Below are 26,318 nucleotides of genomic sequence, written 5' to 3'. Positions count from 1 at the left end.
TATGTGCTGGATTAGTTCCCATTTGACCCACCAGATCTACATCCTTGTCTCTGACTTCTGGCTGGGTTTGGTCGTTGGGAGGAACTGGCAGAAAATGAACCACTGGGCAGATTGTGCAATCCGAGTATTCCATTCCTGTTTCCTCCCTGCTGAGTCACCCTGGGTGGTGCTGGCCCTCTTCGGAAGCCCTTGGCGTCTGTCAAGAGACCGTCTCCTGCCACGACCCTGCTGGGTCCTAGTAACCACACTTCTCCTTACCCGTTAGACCTATGGTGGTCATAGCTTCAGTTCACCACTGTCACTGTGCTCAGGGCAGGGGGCTTCACCAGCCTTTGTTGTTTCCCTAAACCCTATAATACAGGTTTAGCTTCTGCCATCTACTATTGACAGTTCAAAGACAACAGAGTAAAGAAATGCAGAGAATTTCATCTTAACTAGTCCAAAATTGTATATCAAAACATATGTCGCTGCTTATGGGACACAACAAAATTTGGATGCATACAGAGTTTAAAATGCACAAAAATTTGCAGCTTTTTATACTAACTTAAAGAGGAAAGTATCAAGCTGAGAGTTAAAGAAGGAAAAGTAATGTTACAAAACCCTTTTATAATCAAGTGGGAACATGTCCTGGCATGTCACATTACAGTAAGGACCCACCAACAAGCATGGATTTAAATAAAGCAGTAAGAGCCCCATTGAGGGGAGAAAGGTCAGGTATCTAAACAGTCATATGATTACCTCCTCCAACACACGTTTAAAATAAAAATCTATAAGGTGTGCTAAGTTGCTTTAGTCATGTCTGACTCTGTGCAACCCTACGGACTGTAGATTTTCAGGCTCCTCTGTCCATGGGATTCTCTAGGCAGGAATACTGGAGTGGGTTGCCATGCCCTCCTCCAGGGGACCTTCCCGACCCAGGAATCAAACCCATGTCTCTTACATCTCCTGCATTGGCAGGCGAGTTCTTTACCACTAGCATCACCTGGGAAGCCCCACATATAAGGTGATCAGCCTTAATTTTAAAACTTCAGGAAGATTTTTAAATGAGAATACTGTTTTTCTCAATATCAAGACATATTTCATATATATTATGTTTCAAGTTTTTTTCTAAATATATAAGACCTTATCAAGGTTAACTTTTAATTAATAATTTAGATTGCAGCTGGGATAGGAACAATTTCTAAGCAGCTTTGGATTTTATTTTCATAGGTAGTATGGATTTCCTTTAGCAACAAGGCAGAAGTTCCTTCTAAATCTGTTTTATAAAATGCAGACAAAGGCCCAGAAGTAGGTCCTGAAATCAATTTAGTGGATGGAGTGGGAGGGGGCAAGCTGTATTTTTTTTTTTTGATGACATAAAATAGACTAGAATTATATTAAATAAAAATATTTAAATGTATTTCATATAAGTATACTAGATAATGAAATACATTTAATTTATTTTCATGTACATGTCTATGTATTGGATAACAAGACAAAATGCATTTTTTTACTATGAATCTTGGTCAAAACTGTTTGAAAGTGTCTATTTTGGTCTAAGATAACCTCTGACAATAATTTTACTGCTTTCAACCAAGGCTGTATAGTAAGGTTAATAAAAGCAGCAGACAAAAGGAAAGGTGAAGATCAAAGCAAAACAAATTTATAGCAAGTGTGTTAGAATAGAGAACATTTTAGTGTTATTATCCTAAAAAGAATCTTCACATGGATAAAAGCCATGTTATTTGATTGCCATTACTATAACTTTTGAAGCAGAGTGAAGCAGATGAATAGCTATATTGGATAATTAGTAACGTATCTTTTCTGATAGTTCTCCATGGCAGGCTATTTATTCAGTTATTTTCAAGAAACCTCTGGTGTGATTACAAATAACATGGTTCAAATTAAAAAGTAAGTGAATAAAAATTGTCAGAACATTGTTATATAAGACAAGTAAATAAGAAAACAACATACAGAATAGGTTCCAATTTATGGTTAAAAAAATAACATACAAATCACCAACAGGTATGTGGAAATGTATGCAACATCACTAATTATCTTACGTGATCAGCCACTCAGTCGTGTTGTCTCTTTGCAATCGCATGGACTGTATTCCGCCAGGCTCTTCTGTCCATGGAATTTTCCAGGCAAGAATATTGGAGTGGGTTGCCATGTCCTTCTCTAGGGGATCTTCTCACCCCAGGGGTTGAACCTGCATCACTTGCATTGGCAGGCAGATTACAAATTTACCACTGCACTACCTCGGAAGCCCATCACTAATTGTCAAGGAAATACAAACTAAACCCATGTGATATCACCTCACATCTTCTAGGACAGCTATGTTTTTTCTTTTCTCTTTTGCCCATGCTGAGAGTGAGATCTTAGTCACTGACCAGGGATCAAAGCTGTGCTTCCTACAGTGGAAGCACAGAGTCTCAACTACTGGACTTCCAGGGAAGCTTCTAGGATGACTATTATCAAAATAAGAAAGATAACAAATGTTGGAGAGGAAAAAAAGGAACACTGGCAATGTTAATTAGTATACCCGCTAAGGAAAACAGTATGGTGATTCTTCAGAAAATTTAAAAATAGAACTACCATATGACTCAGCAATTTCACTCCTGGGTATATATCCAAAAAAACCAAAAAAAAAAAAAAAAACCTGACTAATTTAAAAAGATACATGCACCCCAATGTTCATAGCAGCATTATTTACAATTACCAGGATACAGAAGCAACCTAGGTGTCCCCATCGATTGAGGAATGGATAAAGAAGATGTGGTGTGTATATACACATATATGAAATGGAATACTATTCAGTGATAAAAGAAATTATGGAATTGCATCATTTGCTGCACCATGCATGGTTTTGGAGGCGATAACGCTAAGTGAAGTGAGTCAGAGAAAGACAAATACTGTATCAATTCAGTCGTTCAGTCATGTCTGACTCTTTGCGACCCCATGAACTGCAGCACGCTAGGCCTCCCTGTCCATCACCAACTCCCAGAGTCTACCCAAACCCATGTCCATTGAGTCAGTGATGCCATCCAGCTTACTGTATACTATCACTTATATGTGGAATCTAGAAAATACAACAAACTATAAATATAACAAAGAAGAAGAAGACTCAACAGATATAGAGAGCAGAAAATGGTCACCAAGCAGCAGGGGGCAGGGAACGATGTAAGGGTGGGGAAGTGGGAAGGAAACACTACTGTAAGCTGAGCTCAGGGAGGCGTCACACAACATGAGGAGTATAGCCCGTATTTTGTAATAGCTGAAGATGCAGTACAACCTTTAAAACTGTCTAACATTTTCTATAAACAAATAAAGGACAGCTTTAACAGCCTTACACTAAAACTAAGGCATTTTAAGTCTGAGCATAAAGACTTGTTTTTTATTATGTTTTGTTTGACTAGCACAATATTTTACAAACTTCTGAACTAGCACATCTAAAAAGAGCAGGTACCATGCAGCCAGCCATAGTGCTTACCTCTCACCTCACGGGTATGGGCACGCCTGTGTGTGTGTGTGACTGTGTATACACACACCTCTACAGACACACACACACCTATAAACACACACAATCATGGAAACTCTACATATAATCACAGTCGCACAACTGGACATGTAATCCACAAACACACACAACTACAGACACAACCATATAAACACACATAACTACAGTACAATGCACAAACACAGACAACCACACACACACACAACTGCAAATATACACACATAAAGACACACACATAAAACATACACATAAAGACACAGCCAGAAATACAGACAACTACATCAACTATGAAAACATGTAACCATAAACACACACAACTGCAAATATACACACAACTAAACCATACACATACAGCTACAAATACACACAACTAAAACATACACATAAAGACACAGCCAGAAATACACACAACTAAAACATACACATAAAGACACAGCCAGAAATACACACAACTGCATCAACTACGAAAACATGTAACCATAAACACACACAACCACACACACAAAACTGAACATACAACCAACAAACACATTCAATCACACAGACACATACAGGTACAACTGCATGCATACACACATACAGACATATGTATATCACACAGACACCCACACTTTTGTCTTTATGCTACCTACCTGACTTTTGAAAGAATTTGAGTTTATGTCCCTTTGTTAGAATTTCAACCAAACAGAAGGGACATCAAACAACTGTTAAGAAACTGCAAAGCAGCTGAAGAAAATCTACAATCCACACAAAATTAGTAAATTTAGGAGATAATGTCATACAGAGTTGTAGAGAGGGGAATACTGGAATTATTAAATTACCCAAACATATATGTATTGGGGATATGTAAAATTCCCATTTTTATTTGTTCTTCTTCAAAGATTATGCCTTTTTCAATATTGTTTCAGACCAAAAGCTGGCAGGATAATGATATGGTCATGATCAGTAACTCACACTTATGAGCGCAATTTTAACTTTTCAAGTATTTTCACATCTGGGTACAAGGCTCTAGGACAGAAACAAAAGCAATTAATATGATGTATAAAGCTGACAAAAACTGAAATGGCCATATAATCAAAAAAACATATTTTAAAACTCATATTGAAACATCAAAAGAAAAACACTTTAAAAAGGAAATCTCATTATATTGCCTTCTTTACATTCCCAGACCTCTCCATTATATTCTCTAATTTCAAAGAATTTCACTGCTTAATCTTCATTCTCCTGGGATGTTGTTGAGGAATAAATACATTTTGCAGAAGCCTCAGGACATAGTGAGTCCCCTCAAGGTGTCCTGAATCCTTATCATGTTTACTATGCATGGTTTGAAACTCAGTAAACATCATGACTAAGGAAACCATTTTCGCCATTACAATGTGATTTCAGGTGATTCTTAGAAAAGTTTATCATGGTTTTATGAATAATTACAAGTGGTCCAATAAAAAGTCTATACATACTTCATGCCCCACATAAAAATTAGCACTGTGATAATCTAATGTGAGCAAAAATTCATATCCAATTAGCATCTATGTTGATTAGAAATTCATCTTTTCTAAATCTCAGAAGAAGTCAGAAACACCAATACATTGATAGTGTGTGGGAGGAATAAGTATGTTGAGTAACTTAGGCATTTGTTACCTAAGAAATTTGAGGCAAGCAGACTTTGTCCACATGAGATCATACACGCACAGGTGACCACGAGGAGCACTCTTCCTGTGCCTATCCTATATGCACTCTAGACGCCTGCCATTCTCAGCACAGGCCTCCATCACAACGGTGTGCTCATGTTACAGGGCCCTACTGGAGAGGGAGCCGCCACGGCCACACTTCAAGCAGCAGGAAAAAGAAAGGCAGAGAGGGCCACAGGGTCCGCCCAAGCACTTTCTCCTTTTAAAGAGAGAACACCGTCCAGCAATGTGAGCCTTTAATTCTTTGGCAAGGGAGTCTCAAACGTACAACTCTGGATAGAATCAGGTTCTCAGAGGCCCAAGAAACATGAATGTTGTAAAAGCTTGCTAGTTTGTCCTAATACATCCTAAATCCTAAAGAATTATGGTTAAAAAAATATCTTCTTGGAGAATTTTCTTAGTCAATCTTCCGAAAACATAATTAAAAAAGACATTTATCACTTGTCTCCCAGCAACCATTCTGCCTTTTCTCAACATCATCTCTGGTCTTCATTTGGGTACCTAGCCCCATCCCACTCTTAGTCCATGTGGTCCAGGCCCATCCCTAGTTCTAGGGATGGAACATATTACCCAGGTTTAGGTCAGATCAGCCCACAGCTGGCCAAGTGACTGGTTCATAAGGTGAGTGCATGATCTGAGCTAGTCCAATCAGACTGAGTCTTGAAACTTTTACTGCTTCCCTGGTGGCTCAGACGGTAAAGCATCTGTCTGCAATGCAGGAGACCCAGGTTCGATCCCTGGGTTGGGAAGATCCCCTGGAGAAGGAAATGGCAAACCACTCCAATATTCTTGCCTGGAAAATCCTATGGACATCCATAGGGCTGCAAAGAGTCGGACACGACTGAGCGACTTCACTTTCACTTTCAAACCCAATAAAAGTAGGGACCTTCCTTTCTTATCTTATTTCCACTGCTTCCGCAGCATCTAAAGCAGTGCTGCAGAGTAGATACTTAATAGGTATGTTGTTGTTGCTGCTCAGTCATTCAGTTATGTCCAACTCTTTGCAACCCCATGGACTGCAGCACACCAGACTTCCTTGTCCTTCACTATCTCTCAGAATTAGTTAATAGACATGACTGAATGGTAACTATCTGAAAATAGAGCTAAAAGTTGAAGGGAAAATTGGATTTATTAATTGGACATTGGATTGGACATTGTTTGAATATCTGTACCTCAGTGAAATCTACCCCGAGGTCATTCAGTTACTAAGACAATAAATTTTCTTTTGTTTTTTTATACCAGTTTGTGTTTGGATTTCTCTCACTTGCAACCAAAGGCAATAGGAAAATAGGGAGGACCAGTAGTCTAATCCAGTAAGGGCTTGATAATCCATTAAATTCAGAATATGTCAGTCATTTCTATTTGGTAAAACAGATAACACCAGGCAGGCAATTTAATGAGTAAAACTTTGGAGCATGAAGAGATGAGGATTCATCTTCCACTGACATACTTTGCTTTTTAAAAAATCGTGAGTCTTTTCAACAAATTGTGCTAGACATCCACATGCAAAAAAAAAAAAAAAAATGAATCTAGACACAGATCATATTCCTTTCACAAAAATCACCTCAAAATGGATCACAGGCCTAAACATAAACTGCAAAATTATAAAGCTCCTAGATGGTAACATAGGAGAAAATCTAGATACAACACCAAAATCATGACCCATAAAAGAAAAAAGTTGATACGATAGACTGTATTAAAATTAAAAACATCTGCTCTGCAAAAAACACTGTTAAGAAAACAAAAAGACAAGCCAAAAACTGGGAGAAAATATTTACAAAGACATTTCTGCAAATAAAGGTCTGATATCCAAAATACATACAGAATCCTTAAAACTCATCAGTAAGAAAACAACCCAACTTAAAAATGAGCAAAAGATCTACACAGACACCTCCACGAAACCTCTGACCTCACCTATGAACCCTCTCGGGCTGTTTCTTACAAAATTAAACACATTCTGACCATGTGACCTGCAACTGCGCTTCTTTCAACCCAGATGGACTGAACACCATGTCCACACAAAAACCTGCATACAGAAGCTTGTTTCAGGCTTCATTATTATTTATTTTTATATTATTATTATTTCTTTAATAATCATTCATTATTACCCAAATGCAAAAGTAGACATCCTTCAATAGGTAAGTGGATAAACAATTTGTGGTACACTGAGATAATGGAATATTATTAAAAACAAATAAATAAAAATTAATAAAATGTTTAAATAATCAATAAGAATAAAAATTTATAGCAATATTCCCTCATTTATATATCTTTCAAATTTCTATTAACAAAAAATTTATACAATGTACATGTCTAGAGATTCCACATCTAGGATTTTATATTTATAAATATATGGAAACATTTGTTAAAGATTTATGTCAAAGGATTATGTAGTATTTTTAGAAATAACAAGTGCCTGGGAACAACTAAATACCCATTACAAAAGAAATAGATAAGTTAATGGTGCTTCCTTTACTCATGGAATACTACAGTGCATGGAATACTATAGTTAAAAAGAAGCAGCCTCATTTGTAGAGTATACATAAGCTTCATGATGGAAGGAGTCCATTGTCTTTTTTTTTTTTTCACTAGTAAATCAAAAAATTCACCTGCAACACAGGAGACCCCAGTTTGATCCCTGGGTTGGGAAGATCCCTTGGAGAAGGGAAAAGCTACCCACTCCAGTAGTCTGGCCTGGAGAATTCCACAGACAGTTTAGTCCATGGGGTCACAAAGAGTCAGACACGAATGAGCGACTTTCACTTTCACTTTCAAATCCCAAATAACTTGGATGGTGCCTAACACATGATGAGTGCACAATAAATATTTGCTGGATAAATAAGTAAGGAATAATTGTTACACTTTTTTTAAAGCAAGAAATATAACAATGTGCATATAAGTGTGACTTCATTTATGTAAATTTAAAATATATAAATACATATGAATGAATATAATATATTTTATCAGTCTACAAAAATACATAAGAATCTGGTATCCAAGAAGAAGAAATGGAAACTGGTAGTTATGGAGAGGCAGAAGCCTTAACCTCATTGTGTTCACATTTATAAATAAAATTCTTTAAGAAAAGAAAAGAAAAATAAATATCAACAAAAAATTTAGTAAGAAACTAAAAAATGCACCCGTAGAAAAAATGGGCAAGACATGAGTAAGAAACTCACAAAAGAAGAAAGAGAAATGATCAATACTCAAACTAATAATAGAATGAATTCTAATAAAAACAACAAATAATCACTTTTTTTACCTATCAAATTTATAAATTAAAAAGATCTTCAAAATGCAGAATTAACAAGAGTAAAGGGAACACAAACAACTGACCAGGAGAAAATATTTTCAACTTCCAGCTGATGAATGATTAATGATTGTATGTATATATGCATATGCATTTAGTGATTTTATATACTGTATATGATCATTATAACAGTCTTCCCTGGTGGCTCAGTGGTAAAGAATCTGCCTGTAATGCAGGAGATGCAGGTTCAGTTCCTGGGTCGGGAAGATCCCCTGGAGAAGGAAATGGCAACCCACTCCAGTATTCTTGCCTGGAGAATTCCATGGACAGAGGGGCCTAGCGGGCTACAGTCCATAGAGTCACAAAGAGTCGAACACAACTTAGCAATGAAACAACAATGACAACATACGATCATTATATATGTATCATCTTATGTATATGAATATATTATATACATAGTCATTATATATCTCTCTATATATAAATTACTTATTAAAAGATAACCTATTAGAAAAATAGGTAAAATACATGAATAGGCACTTAGGTTTGAGGAAATTAAAATTACCAATAAATATAAAACAAGAGGGATAAGGTCCCTCATAATCTTTCAAATCAAACCAATGAGGTTTTATTGCTTTTTTTTCACTACAACACAAACTTTTTAAGAGATCCATGATGTCAAATAGTGTAGGAACATGGGTAGGTGTATACTGGCATAGTCATCTAGGGTGGAGATCGTCAGTATCTACCGACTCTTGAGGTTTCTAAGCCAACTGACCCAGCAATCACACTTGTATAAATATAATCTGTAGAAAATTGGCAACAAATTTAATGTTCAAAGAGCATGTACTGTTACATTGCTGAGTACTCTGTACAACTTTGTGAGACATATTATCCAGTTACTATTGCTATAACAAACTCTCCCAAACCTAGTGACTTAAGGCAATCACCAAAAGTCAGACAAGACACAGTGAGATGGTCTGGTCTCTGCTCCAGGAAGCCTGAAAGCTCAGCTGGCAGGACTCGTCATTCGTTGAGGTATTTGTCTGTGGGAACATTCAACTACGGCACCTACATGGGACCTGGACCTGGGGTTCTTCAGAAAAATGATAGACTCAGAATATTCCCATATTACATGCTGACTCAGGGCTCCAAAAGTAGATATTTCCTCAAACAATGGAGAGACTGCATTGCCTCTCCTGATCGAGCTTGACAAGACAGTGTTGCTTCTGAAAATTTCTACTGTCACAAGTCTGCCCAGATTCAAGGGGAAGGGACACAGACCTTGTCTCTCAATGTCAAAATCACATGGTAAGACCATGAAAATACACAGGAAATGATCTCAAAAGATATGTAGCAAACTGTTAAGAACTGTTAGCTCCAAGGAACAGAGTGAGATTATAGTTGTAGGAGATGGATGAGACCCTTTACTCTTCCTATAATGAGAAGACACTTCCCAATGAGGCCCCAGTTGAGACATGTAAAGGACAAGAACACATGAAAACTGGAAGTCTGGGAAACTGCATGCAAATAAAATAGGGCATGAGACGTGATCTGGTGCCAATAAAAACCACCTCAGCCAAATTTCTAAGAAGCACGATCCAATTACTCAAAGGTCAAGACACCACGCAGACAAGTGGAAAACATCCAAATGAATGTCCTGATACCTGAGCTAGGCAATCCATCTGTGGCCCGACTTCTGTTGGTAAAGAAGCAGGGACCCTAACAACTCAAAAGCTGCTGTGCTTCCTGGTTTTTTTTTTTTTTTTTTGTATCACTTTAAAGTACAGTTTTCTCTCAATTCTAGTAACAGGGGGAGAAAAGGGATATTTTCTACCTATGACAATTTTTTGGACCATGTTCTACTCCAGATCTAGATTTACATTACAGGTGGAGCTATAAGCTAGAATAAAGGAAGCATGGTAACAGGTGGGGGGTTCTTATCGAATTTAAATATTTTCAACTGAAATTATTCAAGTGTCTTTATGCACACAGACTAAGTCTTCAGTAGAAGTTTATTACAAAAGTTAGGATTGATAACATTGTGGTGAATACCAAGACTTATTGTGAAAATGCAGTAAGGAAGACAGTGAGGTAGTAGTTCAGGATGACTCTATGGAACAGAAATGAGAGCCCAGAGATAGTCCCACATTTATATGGTCTTTGATTTGTGATGGAGGCCAAAGTAATCCAATAGGGAAAGGAAAGGGGGAAAAATATGAGGCAAGGGGAGAAAGAACCCAATTCTTACCTCACAGCATACACAAAAATTTACACTGAGGTGGATAACAGACACAGTAAAAGTTAAAACTATAAAACTTCCAGTCTAGAAGAAAGCACTGGAGTATATTTCTGTGACTCAAAAGAAAGGAAGAATTCCATTAAAGAGTACATAGAAAGAAATAACACAAAAAAAGTAGAGAAATTTAAATTTAAAAATCCCTCTTTTTAAAAAAAATTTATTTATTTTTAATTGAAGGATAATTGCTTTACAATATTGTGTTGGTTTCTGCCATATATCAACATCAATCAACCATATAAAAATTTCTCTTTTAAAGACATGTTAATACAATGAATAGGCTATCCACAAACTAGAGAAAAAAGGCACACACTAGATTAAGAAACAGTGTCCAGGATATTTTTAAGAATAACCCAATAATAAAAGACAAACAAACCCAAACAACTCAGGACACTAAAGCAAGAGTCAAGAGACGCTCAGTGTAGAAAAACATCTAGAGGCTTGGAGAGAGTTAACTGGATACCGCTGCCTCCCCATAGTTTACCCAAACTCTGTATACTATGAAAGAATTGTTAATTATTTTTAAAAGGTAACATTAACTGGCATATAGGCACACCCATTATAAAGAAAATCTGATATAAAAATAAATATTTCCTTCCATCCATTTATCTCATCCTAATTAACTCTTCAAAGGGTGTGGGTAATAATAATTCACTCACACATAAGGCTGATCTACTATTTTTTATTTCATAGCCTTTTAAAAAATATAAACCACAAAGTATTTTGGGAAACGACATGGAATAATCATTTAGCAGCCACAGTATTACAAAAATAAAGTAACAGAATGAACTGCGCAACAGAATCTCTACTGACTATGACAAGGAACACATAATGTTCACTAGGAAAGTAAAGTGACCAGCACCACCACTTTCCCATCATCAGTTATCACGAAAATCAATCACAGGACCTATTCCCAGAAGACCATTCTATTCACACAGGAACACATACAAATACATATGTTCAATGTGTAAATGTCAAGTAACATCTGAATTTAGTTCCAAAATACCAGTTTTCCTCTGTGTCTGGGAGACAAGTTTGATGGCAAGGTGGAATAGTGAAGACCATGGAATGCCAAGCATACAACTTATTCAACCACCCCCCCCACCCACCCACACACACACCCAGCAAGTTCTAAAACACAAGAAAGGTTTGTCTACAACACTAGTCACTAGCCACATGTGGCTATTTACATTTAAGGTATTTAAAATTAAATAACATTAAAATTTACTTCCTCAATCACAGTAGTGACATTTCAGTCGTTCACTAGCCACAGGTGGCTGGTGGCTACTGTATTAGACACTGCAGATACAGAACATTTCTGTCATCACAGAAAGTTCTTTTGCACAGCCCTGGATGTGGGAAGTGTTTCTTCTCTCTTTGCTCAGTCAGGATGTAGGCTGTTTATGGAGGCAGCTCCGAGAAGCAATTCTTCTATGATATTCCTAGATGAGGTGGTGGAGACACAGCAGGGAGTAAAGTAGCCTTTCTTTACATAGATTACCCTCGCCTGTACATGAAAAGAGTGATCCTTTTATGGGGATCAAATACACAACTAGACTGCACCAAAAATTTTTTAGGAAGATTAGAGAAAAGATAAACAACGCAGATGTGGAAGCAGCAAGGTACAACATTCCTCATCTCATTTCAAGCCTACAAGAAGCAAGCACGTCCTCCGAGAAAGTCCAAGAGTTGGTTCCCAGGGTCCTGTCTGGAGACGCCTGGTGGGGACAGGTACACCGGCTGAGACAGCAGTCAGTGCTGTGAGTGTTTCACGAGAAAACCTGGCCTGTCTTCACTCTGGTCACTCTCGGACACAGCAGTCTGCTTGGTGTGCTGCCAGTTGTGAAGGAGCTGCCGTTTTGAACCATCTCAAACATTATGCCTCTTTACCACTGTATTTTGTATTCAGGGCACAGACTACAAGTTGTTCACCCAAGATACACCGTTACCTTCTTCCTTATGAAGAGAACTCAGATTTTTGTTGAAGGTGGTTACATGTCCACCTACAAAAACTACATTTCTCAGGCATCTTTAGAGATAGCAGGGGCCAAGGACACCATCTGGCCAATGAGATGTGAGCAAAAGTTGTTGGACTGCGGAGAAAGCTCTTTAAAAAGAGGTAGCCTCACACTGGCATGCCCTGTTTTTCCCTCGGGCTTCCTCCGTCTTCTTGCTGGGAACCGAAACCACCATCTTGGAACCTAAGGGAAAAGCCGCAGGAATCTCAAGGGCCACTCTGACCCGGATGCCTGTGAGCTGCTGAACCAGCCAGTACCAGCAGGAGCTGACCCCCCAGCCTCCACGTTACCCGAGAACAAAGCAGACCACCAAAAAGAAAATTTTCCTCTGCAAGGAAAAAATATCGTGCCTGAAGAATATGTGCATATTAAGTAAGTTTAAGTAACTTCATAGAATTATATTAGGAGAGGGCAATGGTAACCCACTCCAGTACTCTTGCCTGGAGAATCCCATGGACAGGGGAGCCTGGTGGGCTGCAGTCCATGGGGTTGCTGAGATTCAGACATGACTGACTGACTTCACTTTCACTTTTCACTTTCATGCATTGGAGAAGGAAATGGCAACCCACTCCAGTGTTCTTGCCTGGAGAATCCCAGGGACAGGAGAGCCTGGTGGGCTGCCGTCTATGGGGTCGCACAGAGTTGGACATGACTGACGTGACTTAGCAGCAGCAGAATCATATTAATAGAACAAAAGTTTATTTGAACCCACCAAAGCCTCAACAGACCAGAGGTGGAGGAAATGAGCAGGTTTATTGTGTAAAATAGCTGCTATTAAGGCAAATAAGAGGATGTTTAGATTAATCCATCAGGAAGTTTTTCTTTGAGTGTCTATTATGTTCTGATTACTCTTCTGAACACAGGTCTACCCTTCTGCTTATCCAAATTCTCATATGGTAAGATGCTAACTACTCAGATACTTAATCATATCATTTCATCTATAACTTTATTTTGTATAGACAAAGTAAAAAATGAAGAATTTATCATTGATTTCCTTAATTCAAACCCCCCCAAAAGAAATATCAACATCAACAACCTACAACTCAACTTTTAATTCTCCCTTGTATGTAACAGAGACATCTGACAGCAATTTCCTAATGGTCTCAGAATTTTAATTAATTGTGGATTTAGCTTAAATAAGCACAAGTACCTTAGAGGAGTTATAAAAATTAAAAACAGAGTACAGTATTCTGCAAGTACTTTCTTTGCATTACATCAGTATACCCTTAGTATTCTGCAAGTCCCTATATTAGTAGATATGGAGAATAAAAAAGCTTTACCACTATCCTAAATGGTTTTACCATTGACATTGTTCAGAATTTTGGCCATTAAAAATGTTCGACTCTATTGCACTTATTTTGAAACTATAGGCAAAATTGGAAACATGAAATGTCAAGCTAAAAATGGGATATTGCTTTTTTTTTTTTTTTAACTCACCTAGTTCCAAGTTTCCACCCCTGCAAGTGAACCAAAAACAAATCCTGGCACCTTGTCATTCCCAGAAAAGCCAGTGCATGGCACACTCTGGGAAAACTTTCTCTTATTCTGTGGAATCACACCAGATGGCATCAGTCCTGCATCTACAGCTGTGCTTAAAACTGAAGTTCAGACACAGGAATTGACTTTATTAGATATTTTAGATTTCAGGTGTGACTGTGATGGCATTCTTAGCCAACATAAAATGTTTATCTTTTCAAGTAGAACTGCAGATTAATTGTATTTTCAAGTATGGAAATCAGTGAAACAATCAAGATCATCCTAATAAAATTTGAGTCATTTAAAATAGCTGAAATTTAGAAACAACAGTGAAATAAGAACAGTTGAAATAGAATACTAATATAACAACTGAATTATGGCCCATTTCCTTATAATGTAAGAAATTCAACTCAGCTTCTAACATTGCTGAAGAATCACTAAAAACTGCTTACTGAAAATAAAATATAGCAATTTTCTATAATCAAGTTATACTTATATAATGAGCAGTTATTTTAAATGTTCCTGACTTTTCAAATGCTTTAATGTCTAGCTCATATGTACACTGTCTTCAAAAACAGACTTAGTGTAGTGATTGTCAGGACCAGGGTGTGGTCAGCGGATGGAGCAATAAATATCTACAAGCCTATCACCTAAACCATTGTGGATGCTGGAGCACTAGATCAAGGATGTATACAGGTTGGGACTTCCCTGGTGGTCCAGTGACTAAGACTCTGAGCTCCCAATGCAGGGGGCTTGGGTTCAATCCCTGGTCAGGGAACTATATACTACATGCCACAGCTAAGATATTGCTGCAACTCACATGCCAATATGGGCACAGCCAAGTAAATAAATAATCTTTTTTGAAAAAAGAATGTATACAGGTAGCAAAAAATTTGAGTTAAAAAGTAGTTCTAAGGTGAGATCAGTCTATGTTGGGTTCTGAAAACCAGCGACTGAATAAATGAATAGAACAAGGCAGTATGAGAATCTTTAATTCCTAGGGTTTAGGGCAGGCTCAAGGCAGAGACTGGACAAAAGAAGTAAGTGTTCATTTTTGCCTGTAGAAATGGGAACTCAGTAACTCATGAATTAGATTCTGAGTAGGTCGTAAAATGGCGCTGGCCACAAAAGAGAAAGGCAACCACTCCTTTCGTAGGAAGTTGAGTTAATAGAACCAGCAAAGAAATTGACTTAAAACTGGGATAGCAGCAAACTACTCACCCTGAGTTCTCTAGTCTCCTGTCTAGAAGAGTCAGGGGCGGTTTAAACTTTTGGACACCAGTGGCATTACTAGGAAGAATAAAGGATTATAAAATCAAGTCAAACATGTGGTTAAAATAATTTGCATTCTGATTATTTATAAAGTTGAAGTGATTGTTTTCATCCTTATAAGCTATTACTGCTTATTAACTATTCCTACACTCATCTTCAAAGTCTGTAATAACCACACAACTGTATAATTAAATGTCATTATTGAGGTGTCAACAAATTAGAGAACTACTGTTCAAAGTGTAATTTAGAATCACTGTAGTTGATTCTGGGATTCAAACTGGGAATTCAAATAAAGTCTTATTATACCTCCCATAAAGAGAGGTATGTGTGTGTGTATATATACATATATATACATGCATATATATGTATGAATTTACTTATGACATTTAAAATTCATATATATATGAATTCATATATATACATATATATGAATTTACTTATGACCTTATACTTAAAATAAACTGCTTACTTTATTCACAATAGCTCCATTCCAGTAAAGTGAAATAGAAAATGTAGGAAGTTATCTGAATGTTTCATACCAAAACTTTCCCCATAAGTAGTGAGATTATTTTCCCTTCTACCGAATTATTAAAATAATTGTCTTCCACTTCACTTTCATATTCTCAATTTAGGTTACTACTTAGCATTTTGTTGTTTTTAGCCTTTTTACATGGTCTGTCTTTGTGCTTAAAATTAATAAGTGTTTTCAGTGTTACAGTCATGATATGGATGGCTTATCTTACCCTAAACATGGCTGAACCAAAAATCTTCCCTTATTGAAAAGACAAACTATATCTGCATTACATATTTCAACTTCAAGAACCCCTGTTCTATTTTCCAAAAGGGCATATTTATCAATCGCAATCATTTCTCACATCCCATTCTAATTTTTATGATCCTCTACCTAGATGCTGTACTAGGTTGGGAATGGGCTTGGCTCCTTGGTTTCTATAGAAGCTCACTGGCTCTGGGAAGGAGAGAGCCCTTTATGTCACTGCACCCATTTCCTTCATCCTAAATCCTCACTTTTGTAAGGGCCTGTGTCTTTAGAAGTTTACCCAGGGACAAAGCAAAACCAAGGGTGGTCCCTGCTTACCATGGCAGAAGCCGCCTGTCTCCAGTGACGCCCGCCTGGCTACTGGCCTGGACCTCCAGCGTCCTCCACACACCAGCGCAGGGCAGCAACTCCGCTCCAGAACCTGAGATGGCCGAGGCTGAGGAAAGAGAGCCTGGAAGATGGGGTCATTCCCAAACTGACATTGCCCGAGGGTACTTAGGGCACCCGCGTGAGAAGTTACTTCAGCCCATCAGTCTAACCATTCTAATCACCTAGGACAGCCTAAGCCCATCATTCTAATCCCCTAGGACAGCCTGGCAGAACCGTCAGCCTCGATCTTCCCGTGTTATCCATCCCTGTTGCCCTACCACGCGTAAATAGCCTCATTTCTTCAGCCCTCCATGGCAACCCCAAGAAACCTCCCAGTGACTCCCACTCTAACGCTCACCCTCCTGCTGATTCTAAACCCACCCGCCACAGCAATCTGCAGGCACCTACAGGGTCGGAGTCTAGAATAGGAGCAGGGATCAGGAGGAAGGGGAGATACCCCATAACAAATGGGCCACTGAATCCTCTCTCCCGCGCACCGCTGCTTGAACCCCACGTAGGGTCTACCACAGCACAAACATTCAAACAGTATGTGGAATACTCCCAGTGTGGCCTGTTTTCTCCTGTCTCTTATCCCAAAGGTTAGGTTGACGTTCGGTTTTGTTTGAAAGTGCCTGGACTGAATCATCTGAATAATTTAGTTTTGGATCCCTGGGGTACAAGATAAAAATGCAGTTGGACTGGAAAGAAGAGCTAGCGGGTGCTCAAAGCCATTCTAGCTTCAAAAGCTGAACTTCTCTCTTTTCCGTATCTCTACCCGCCCCGGAAAAGCTTAGGGTCCCTCCCTAAAAGCACACCACCAGCCCAGACCCCAGGCACCCATCATCCCTGACATCCCAGCGCGCCGTGAGCCCTCAGCTTCCCGGAGGAACAGAGAAACTCGCCCATTTGCCAACAGCTCCCATGCCCAAACGGACCTGCCAGCGAGGCAGCCGAGCCTGGCCCTAGAACCCGGGCGGCCGTGCGGCCAGAGAATGGAGGCGAGCCCCGGCCCGGTGCCCACACGGTTCCATGCCCTCCCGCCAGTGTGCGCGCGGCGCCCGTCACACCGCTTGCTCGCGGGAGAAGCCCCAAGGCTCCCGGTGCAGGGAGAGACGCCCGGGCTGGAGCGCCCCGGCCGTATTGGCCACCGAGTTCTTCAGCTGCTTGATGACCACGAAGAGCAGGAGGAAAAGTAAGAAGAGCAGAAAGAAGAAGAGCGCCAGGTAGAGCAGAAAGTTGAGCTCCCACTCCATGCTGGAGGCGCCGGCGCTCAGCAGCCGTGCGCGCTCGGCGCCGGTTGCCTTTGCCGGTGAGGCGCGCCTGCAGGGTCCCACCTCCAGGCTCCTCCCGCCCGCGCAAGGGCGCCTCGTCTTGGGCCACGGTTCGGAGGTCCACACGCAGCCTCGTCCAGCTCAGAGGAAACGCGCCAAGGAGCCAGTGTAACCCTGGCTCCCACCCTCCCAGTAGGCACAACAGCCTCTCTACGCCAAGATCCTCTCCAGAGCTCTTGGGGACATGAGCAGATTTTTCTAGGTTCGAACTTCAGTGGGTGGAGACACCAGCGGGTGTTGGGGCTGATGTTTTGCAAATGATTTTAAGATTTCCACTTCCAACATCTAGTGGGGTCTCTACCCTTTCCCCTTTCTAGTAGATTTGTTTCGTTATTTTCCCTTGTCCAGGGTTTCCCAAAGGGCAGGCAAAGCCATGGCCCAGAGACCCAAAAGCGACAGCGAAGGCGGGGTCCAAAGGGCTGTGAGATGACTTAAGGGTGCCTGAGTGAATGCCAATTCAAGCTGCCTTGCTCTTCAGACTTGCAAATGTCCTCAGTATAGAGCGGCACTCATTTAGAAAAGCATTAAAGAGAAAAATGTATTTCTAGTTAAACTGTACAAAGCCCTCTGAGGTCGACTGAGAATCCAATTTCTTTGGTGGAAAACAAAAACAACACAAAAAACAATTTACTTAAAATGCTTCCTTAAGCCCCTACCACCTCTCTGTAATTAAGATTACCCACAGCCCATATGGTACAGCTCTGAAAAAAAATCCAGTTTATCTACCACTGTGTAACAAATTACCCAAGAACTAAGCGGCTCAAAACAACATAAACGTTGTTCATAGCTCACAGTTTCTGTGGGTCAATAATTTGGGAGCACTTTGCTGGGTGATTCTGACTTGGGGTTTCTTATGAGCCCACCATCAGATGTTAGCCCAAGAGGCAGTCCTCTGAAGGCTTGTCGGGAGCTGGAGAATCCACTTCCGGGGTAGCTGACTTGCATGGCTGGCAAGTGGTGCTGGCTGTCGGGGGTCTCAGTTCCTTCCAGTGTGGGCTTCCCCACAGGGCTGCTTGGGTGTTTGCACAGCCCTCTGCCTGCAACCTGCAAAGCACAGGATCCCAGAGCTGAGGGCACTTCCCCCAGGGGTCCGAAAGGAGGCAGAAGCTGTAGCGCCGTTAACAGTTGGCTTCAGAAGGCAGACGCTGTCACTCCTGCAGTACAGAATCGGTCGCACAGGTCAGCCCTCTTCGATGTAGGGGACATTGGTGGCCAACGTGGGGTACAGCTATCAAAGCTGCTAACACAATTGGTCATCACTGCCCACTCTGTGAGCCTCCGACTTTATTCCATTCCTTATTTGTGAAGACACAAGAGAGGCCCCTGAAATGAATTTGGGGAATAAGGGCTGATGTACAACATCCCAGATTATTTAATGGGCTGTCTGCAATAAGTGGCTCTCTCAGTAAAGGCAGGGGGTTCAAAGAAATAGGATGGCATGGGAAAAGCTGTGAACTGGAAATCTCAAAGTCCCAATTCTAGTCTCAGCTCCACATGGCAGGGGTCACTTCAGCTCTTGGACTCTCCATCCCCTCAACTGTTACATATCTTGCTTCCCTTTTTCTTGAGTTTGTTGTGAGGATCAAAAATGATTGGGATGTTGAGTAAGAATGTGTTTTGCTAAATAAATGACAGACACTATTATTATTCTGTTGCTGAGAGTCCCCATTTTACTGCTTTGCAAAATCCCCAGGCCCTAGGCCTCTCCACCAAGCATCTTACTGTGTAAGGAATCTCTCAAGTCTCTCTGTTTCTCTCAATAACATTACTGATCCACTTCATGGGCAATAAAATGCTGGAACTGGCTCAAAGCTTTTTTCAAAAATTTTGCAAGCCATGTGCTAAAATACAGCTATCATTAAAAATGAAATTGCTCAAGTGCACGCATGAGTGCTCAATCATGTCCTCTTTGTGACCCCATGGACTGTAGCCCACCAGGCTCCTCTGTCCATGGGACTTCCCAGGCAAGAATCCTGGAGTGGGTTGCCATTTCCTCCTCCAGGGGATCTTCCCAACCCAGGAATGGAACCCATGTCTCCTGTGGCTCCTGCACTAGCAGGCAGATTCTTTACCACTTGAGCCACCTGGTCACTCCCTTATTGTATAAACTTACAATTAAATAAATTATGTTAACAAAGGTAAGGAATACTCAAAACTCATCACTTCCTAATTACTTCACCAGACTTTACTATCATCTATGCATTGGAGGTTATATATCTGTCCGAGCTATATACCTGAAATGTTACATAGTGGTACACTATTGTGTATCTCCAGCCGCTCTGATGTCATGGAGGTAGCTTGAAATTGGCCACAGTAGGAGCATCTGCCCTGTGGAAATGTATAAGTGCTACAAATCAGGGCCAGAGAACCAGTTGTTAAACATTTACCAGCATATCACTCCTCATAGAGTTACTGAGGAAAATCTGAAGTCTTACATGAGTAAAGCAGATAGCTGTGATTTTTTTTTTTTTTTTTTTTTTTACTACCCAGAATCCACACACCTCTGCTCTAGGCACCACATATTCCGACCGGTAGAATTCTCTATTGTTGGCAAAAGGACAGACCCCAGTGACTGCTCTCCATTGCCACCTCCCACTGTGGAAATCAAGTAGGTCAGATACATCTTCTACCCACTCCTGATACAGTGAAGGGAGGGCAGGAAGAGCCTTGCCAGGTCTCACCCACGTTTCCTTGGTTCCAGGACTCCGAAGCTTGGGAGCAGATGGGCCAGGACAAAAGTTTGGAGGTCAGATGCATTAAGGGCAGAGGGGCTCCCAGGCCAGCCCAGCCCCTGGGGGACAGGCACGGCTCTTGCTGCTGCGTCTGCGGCATCCTTGGCTCCTGCCCTTTTTCTAAACTGCCTCTTTCCTATTCTCTGAACCCCCACTGGCTCTCCAGTAAATCTCTTTATTGCAGAAAAGCATTAGTGGTTAATGACAGCTTGCAGACGAGAATACTGACTGAAAAAGGAAGTATGACGTACACACTTTGCATATGTCAAGCACTCATAACCAACAAGGTGTCTGGCAGAAAAGGCATATGCCACTTGGCACATTGCCACTGGATAGTCACGCTGTTAAAGGATGGACATTGAGGCACACAGAGGTTCAGTGACCTGCCCAAGACCACACAGCTGCTAAGCGGCAGGCTGCATTCTCAACCCTTCTTTATTTCATGGGGGAAAGTGCTCTATTCTTGTCTTTGACTGTCAAATCAATGAGTGTTGTTTTCTTTTTGAGTGTCAAACTTGAAAGAAACAAAGAGACACATACCTTCTGCTTACATATATCTCATCTCCTTCCTTTGAAATCTTGAAGGTTGAAGCTTCAAATGAACCCGTGTTTCCCTACAGAATGCCGAGGAAAGAGGCCAAGAAATGAGGATTTTATGTCACCAAACTCAAATCCACTTCAGCCTTCCTAACTGTAACTATTTAGATTATCCATTTATCTCAGCAGCTTAAATGAATTTATAAATATTGACTAATAAATCCTCATATTCACTCTCAATAAAATTTGTATTTAAAATAATATTGCTGCCACAAAAATAACATATTACATTTATTAGATGCTCCCAATGTTTTTTAGCCTCTGGTCATATGTATATATCTCATAAGATGGTCTCAATTTCAGTTCACATTATTACAAGTGACTCCATAGGAATAAGATATCATCTTTCTCCACCTAAATATGCATTGAATAGAAATCCTTAGAAAGCAAATCCATGAATTTAAAAAACCAGAAGGACACTCGCTGTAGATAAGAGCTTGACCAGTTCCATCATTTAAAGAGAAAGTCCTGGTGCACACACTGGTAAGGTGGAATTGCACTGCCCACAGAGGGGACCCTGCATATCCTTTAATAACACAGCAAGCCTCATCCACCACTCAGAGGCACAATTTCAACTCCTCCATCCCCTCTTCAGGAGTCTCAAAACAACTGCTCCAAGTCCCTGCCCACGGACATCCATGGTGTGTAGCAGGATGGGGCTCTCCAACCCTTTGCCTCCTTTGTTCTTCCTTACCCTCACCTCTGAAAGCAAGGGGGGTCTTTTATCATAAGGAGCATCAAAGGTGTTTATGGGAAGTGATTAACAGTAACAGAAGAGGCTGCCCTGTAACTGTGTGTCTCTAAAGAGCCTGGAGCCCTAAGAAGACACTCAGAAAGGGCTGTAAAATCTGTCAAGATCCCAGGATGGAACCTACCTACTGGGGGCACCTGCTAGTTAGAAGCAACTTCCCTAATACAAAGGCAGGGTAAGAGTAGGAGATAGAGAAAAAGACATTTGCAGGTAGCTTCACAAGGCCGACTCAATTTGGCCTGAAATAAATCCAAAGGAAATGAAAAAAATATTGTGCACCACGGCCTCAAAATGTATTATTGATCATGATTAGTAACACTGGGTCTTTAAGTAACAGATACTGTGGACCATACAAATTGGGTCATTGGTTTCTGCTTAGATGGAATGTCTTTTAAAGTGCCCGTCTGTGTGCTGGGAATGAGGTCCATGCTCTAGGGAAGTTTCCAGGCCCTAAGCAGCTCTGTCCTAGCTAGTCAGGGCCTGAATCTGTCCTAGTGATCCTGGCAACTCTGAATGGCTCCAAACTATCCACATTCCTTCAACGCCTTATCTCCCTTGCCCCTGCCTCACATACAGATATAACACCATATTCATCTGGGCCTCCCTGGAATTGCCTTTTATATACTTTATCATCCCTAAACCCTCAAGATCAGAATTAGAAAATCTATGAGAATGTTCACTACTGTAGGAGAGAAAAGTGAGTTGTTCTATCATGGCGAGTCATCTAAAGTTAATCAACAGTAACTGTAACATTCCAACACCCTCATCTCTTCCCCCATTCCATCCCAAAAAGAATGAGCTGGGCAGTTTTGCAATGCTTACAAAATGAGCTATAAGGAAATACATAAAATGTGCATGATGGGCTGCTTAAATCTGATATAAACATTTAGAAATTCCAGTGAGTGGGAAGGAGGGAAGGAAGGAAGTTTAGAAGGGAGGGAAGGAAATCTATGGGCGAAATTTATTTGAGGGGCATGGTGGAGATCATGCCATGTGGTACACCATGAATCCAGGATTCACCACTAAGAATAATTCTATGGAAACAATCACAACAGCAACTCTAGATCCCGTCCTTAGCTTCAAATGTCTCCAAACACAAAGGAAGATACCCAAGTCTGTCTAATATTAAAAAAGAAAATATTAAGTGACAGATGTGGTAACATCCAAATGCTATTTCTTTAATTCAGACTCTTTCCAGCAAGTTGGAACATTGGAGAAAGCTGATGTGACTGTGACTGACCCTCGACTTGATCATTACCATGTCATGCGGCAAAATGAAACACCTGAGCATTATGGAAAGCAATATGCCCTTTGTTCAGCACAACTTTAATAATGACAGTGGTGAAACTGTCACCACTAATGGAAGGTCCGCAAGCTTCTATGTGAGCTGATAATGATCAGAGCTGTGGGCTTGCAGAATAATGTACATACACAGGGCTAAAACTGGATTGCCCCAGGGGAAAAAAGAATTAGGAAAAAGTAGAATTTGTTGTCATGCATACTCCCCTAGTGAAAGGCCACCTTGTGAGCTCTGACAACCCAACAAGCAGGGCCTGCATTCCCAGACCTGGGGTCCAAGCCGTCCTCCAGGCACACACAGACACAGGGGTGCACACTGGCGGTGGCAGACCTGGGCCCCAGCCCAGTATACCCGTCCCTGTGCTATACACTGTACGGTGTTCCCAGCCTGATGGGCTTGGACACGCATCCTGGCCTCGATTCTTGCTAGCTGGGTGACCTTGGACATCCCTGGTTGCCTACCAAGCACCTCATATCTCTTTCTTACTAATAGAATCCTGCTGTTTTTCAAACTGGAACTACACCTTCAGCTCTTCTGGGTCTCTAGCTCACTGACTGTGGACCTTCTCGGCCTCCATAATGACATGAGCCAATTCGTTATAATAAACCATATCTATCTGTTTCTATCTCACTAGATTTCCTATTTTCTGCTGTTTTTCTGGAGATCTTTGACTAATACATATTCCATTCTATATGTTTACCATCCATATAAATATGTTTTATTTTGAGTAAAATAAGAGCATTACCACATGATCTAAAGTATTTAAATAATCTACTTTGACTGTATGCTATAAGAAGGCATGTACATATCCTTCCTAAAGAACTATTTCCTGAAGAGTTGAATATTCTTAATGCAGAAAATCACACTGCTATTTCGTATATGTGAAAAATAATTTTCCTTGGGGTTTTCTGTAGTTAGAGAGGCCAGTTCCACAGTGGTTAAGGTGTAGGCCTAGTATTATTGCCTCTGTGATATGTCATATTAGAAGGCCTGCTATTGTAAATGCTGGTTGGAATCTACAACAGAAACTCTTGGTGAGAGACTAAGGCCTTCACTAGGAAATATACCTGGATATTCCTTTTGTAATCATCATCATAAACCAGCCAACAAATGACTGCTTACCCAAGCTTCCCTCTGGCTTTTGCATCATCTGTGAACCAATCCGAGGACTCTCCTAACCTCCTATGCCCCCCGCCGTAGAAATTGTTACTTCCGACTGGAGACTGCTGGCTTGGGACAGGCAAAGCCTCTGTACTGCTTCATTCACTTTCTTTTAACTTAAGGAACTGAGCATCTAAACACCAGGAGGGCAGCATCCTGGAGACAGCAACCTTTAAGGCACATTTTGAAGAATTTAAATGTTACAGATTATAACTTCAGCAGTATAGAGATCATCCCATCATTTCCTATGCCCTGTGGAACACTGTAAACAGAGAAAGCTCAGGATGTGTGTGAAACTGGTGGCACTCGACTACTAATACCGTCATGAGATTTTCTTTTGCTCTTGCGGATACTGTTGCTTGAACTGAGTGATGTGATTACCGTGATTACTCAATAATGAAAACGAAGCTCTGCGGCATCTGGAAAAAACGTATACTCCTTGTTGGCTGTTGCGCACCTGTCCCTTCCGTGTGCCCTTCCTAATCATGGTCTCTTCATGTGCTGTATGGCTGCGCAGGCGGGCTCTGACTGTCACTAGACACCGCCAAGAATTGCACTTCTCCACCCACCCTCTTCTCACCTATGAGAAGGAAGAACACACAACTCATTATACAAAACTCAGCACCTGCTACCGACATGTTTTTTGGTTCTTCATGTTTTCTTCTACCTTGTATATTTCTTCGGATGAAAAAGTCTGTTCCTAGAAGAAAACAGCCATTTATCAGCTTTGTCGTTTTTGCTGATACCTTAGCTATACTTGCCAGTTTGATTTTCCTCCTCCTTTTCCACATTTCTTCAACTTTTCTGTTGTTGTGGAAAGAACACTGGTGGGAAACAAAGGCCTGGCTAACCATCCCATGCTTGCAAAGCCATGTTAACTCTGGGCATGTCTTTAACTTCTCTATGCTTCTGCTTTCTAAATTAGGGGACTTGAACATAACGATAGCCATGTCCCTTCTGGTCCCCAAATGCAAATGACTTATCATTTTTACTGCCCAAACCAGGGGTGGTGGAAGAGTGAAATTATGCTCCCAGTTGTCATGATGATGGAGTAGACTTGGAACCCAGGGCGCCTTCTTTCAGGAAAGCAATTTGCTCTGGGAAGGGCTTCTGACACATTAACAGGAGAGGTTAGCGAACCACTGCTCATTGCTCAACCCCCACCATGACATTTTTCCTTTTAACTTTAAGGAAGCAAAGCTTCTCACATGTAACCAACAGATCAGTGGCTCCCCAAAGCAGCCACTTTTTTCACTATGTGCAGGACTCAGCACAACCGGGGTTCCTTCTAAACGGAAAATCATGCTACAAAGCATCACTGAACAACGCAGAACTTACCCAAGGAAGAATTTAGACTGCGGAGCCAACAAACATGCACTGGACATTTCTGCTGCTCCCAAAGGCCCTGATGGGCTGTTGGGACAACTTCAGCTGTGCACTCCTATTAACCCTTTCTTCCCCAGAGTCATTATTTTTCCTACTTGCTTTCTTTGTTAGGCAGGAAACCTGAGCACCAATCTGAGCTAGCTTCTAACTGTAAGTTTATCAAATTCTCTTTTAAAGTTCCTGCCCACAGGAATTCTATCAGCTGCCAAGAAGATATTTTTTCCCATGAGTATTACATGTAACTCTTGAACCTCTCTGATCAAGCCCAAATAATTTCCAAATAAGAAAGTATGTGTGAGAAGGATTATTATATTAAGAAGACCTCCCAGGTAAGGTGCTGAGGATGGACGTCATGTCAGCGCAACCGCAGGCACTGTGTTTCTTCTCCTTCAGATCAGAATGAGTGAAACG

General features: G+C 40.7%; 1 protein-coding gene, 1 long non-coding RNA gene and 1 other non-coding gene across 3 annotated transcripts in view; 1 reads left to right on the top strand and 2 right to left on the bottom strand.

Moving 5' to 3' along the window:
• Nucleotides 1–5,864: 5,864 nt before the first annotated feature.
• On the top strand, nt 5,865–5,936 carry TRNAC-GCA. Its single transcript has one exon. It is a non-coding gene; the product is annotated as a tRNA-Cys (tRNA).
• Nucleotides 5,937–11,404: 5,468 nt separating this feature from the next.
• Nucleotides 11,405–26,318, bottom strand: part of LOC122422116 — a 52,566-nt gene continuing 37,652 nt past the window's right edge. Inside the window, exons 2-3 of the long non-coding RNA XR_006263733.1 lie at nt 16,599–16,716; nt 11,405–12,937 (exon numbers count right to left, since the gene is read on the bottom strand). This is a non-coding gene — a long non-coding RNA (uncharacterized LOC122422116). The remainder of the gene's footprint in view (nt 12,938–16,598; nt 16,717–26,318) is intronic.
• Nucleotides 17,591–18,007, bottom strand: SMIM43 (small integral membrane protein 43). Its single transcript, XM_043438377.1, has one exon. The coding sequence runs from the start codon at nt 17,900–17,902 to the stop codon at nt 17,711–17,713; it is 192 nt and encodes a 63-aa protein (XP_043294312.1). The 5' UTR covers nt 17,903–18,007; the 3' UTR covers nt 17,591–17,710.

The sequence above is a fragment of the Cervus canadensis genome, chromosome 19 (genome assembly GCF_019320065.1).
Source record: "Cervus canadensis isolate Bull #8, Minnesota chromosome 19, ASM1932006v1, whole genome shotgun sequence".
Taxonomy (NCBI): Eukaryota; Metazoa; Chordata; class Mammalia; order Artiodactyla; family Cervidae; genus Cervus; species Cervus canadensis.
The sequence above is the reverse complement of the archived record's forward strand: the minus strand, read 5'-3'. Positions and strand labels throughout refer to the sequence as shown.

Excerpts from the sequence above, each read along its gene's own strand:
- SMIM43 (XM_043438377.1), bottom strand. The coding sequence starts at position 17,902 with ATGGAGTGGGAGCTCAACTTTCTGCTCTACCTGGCGCTCTTCTTCTTT.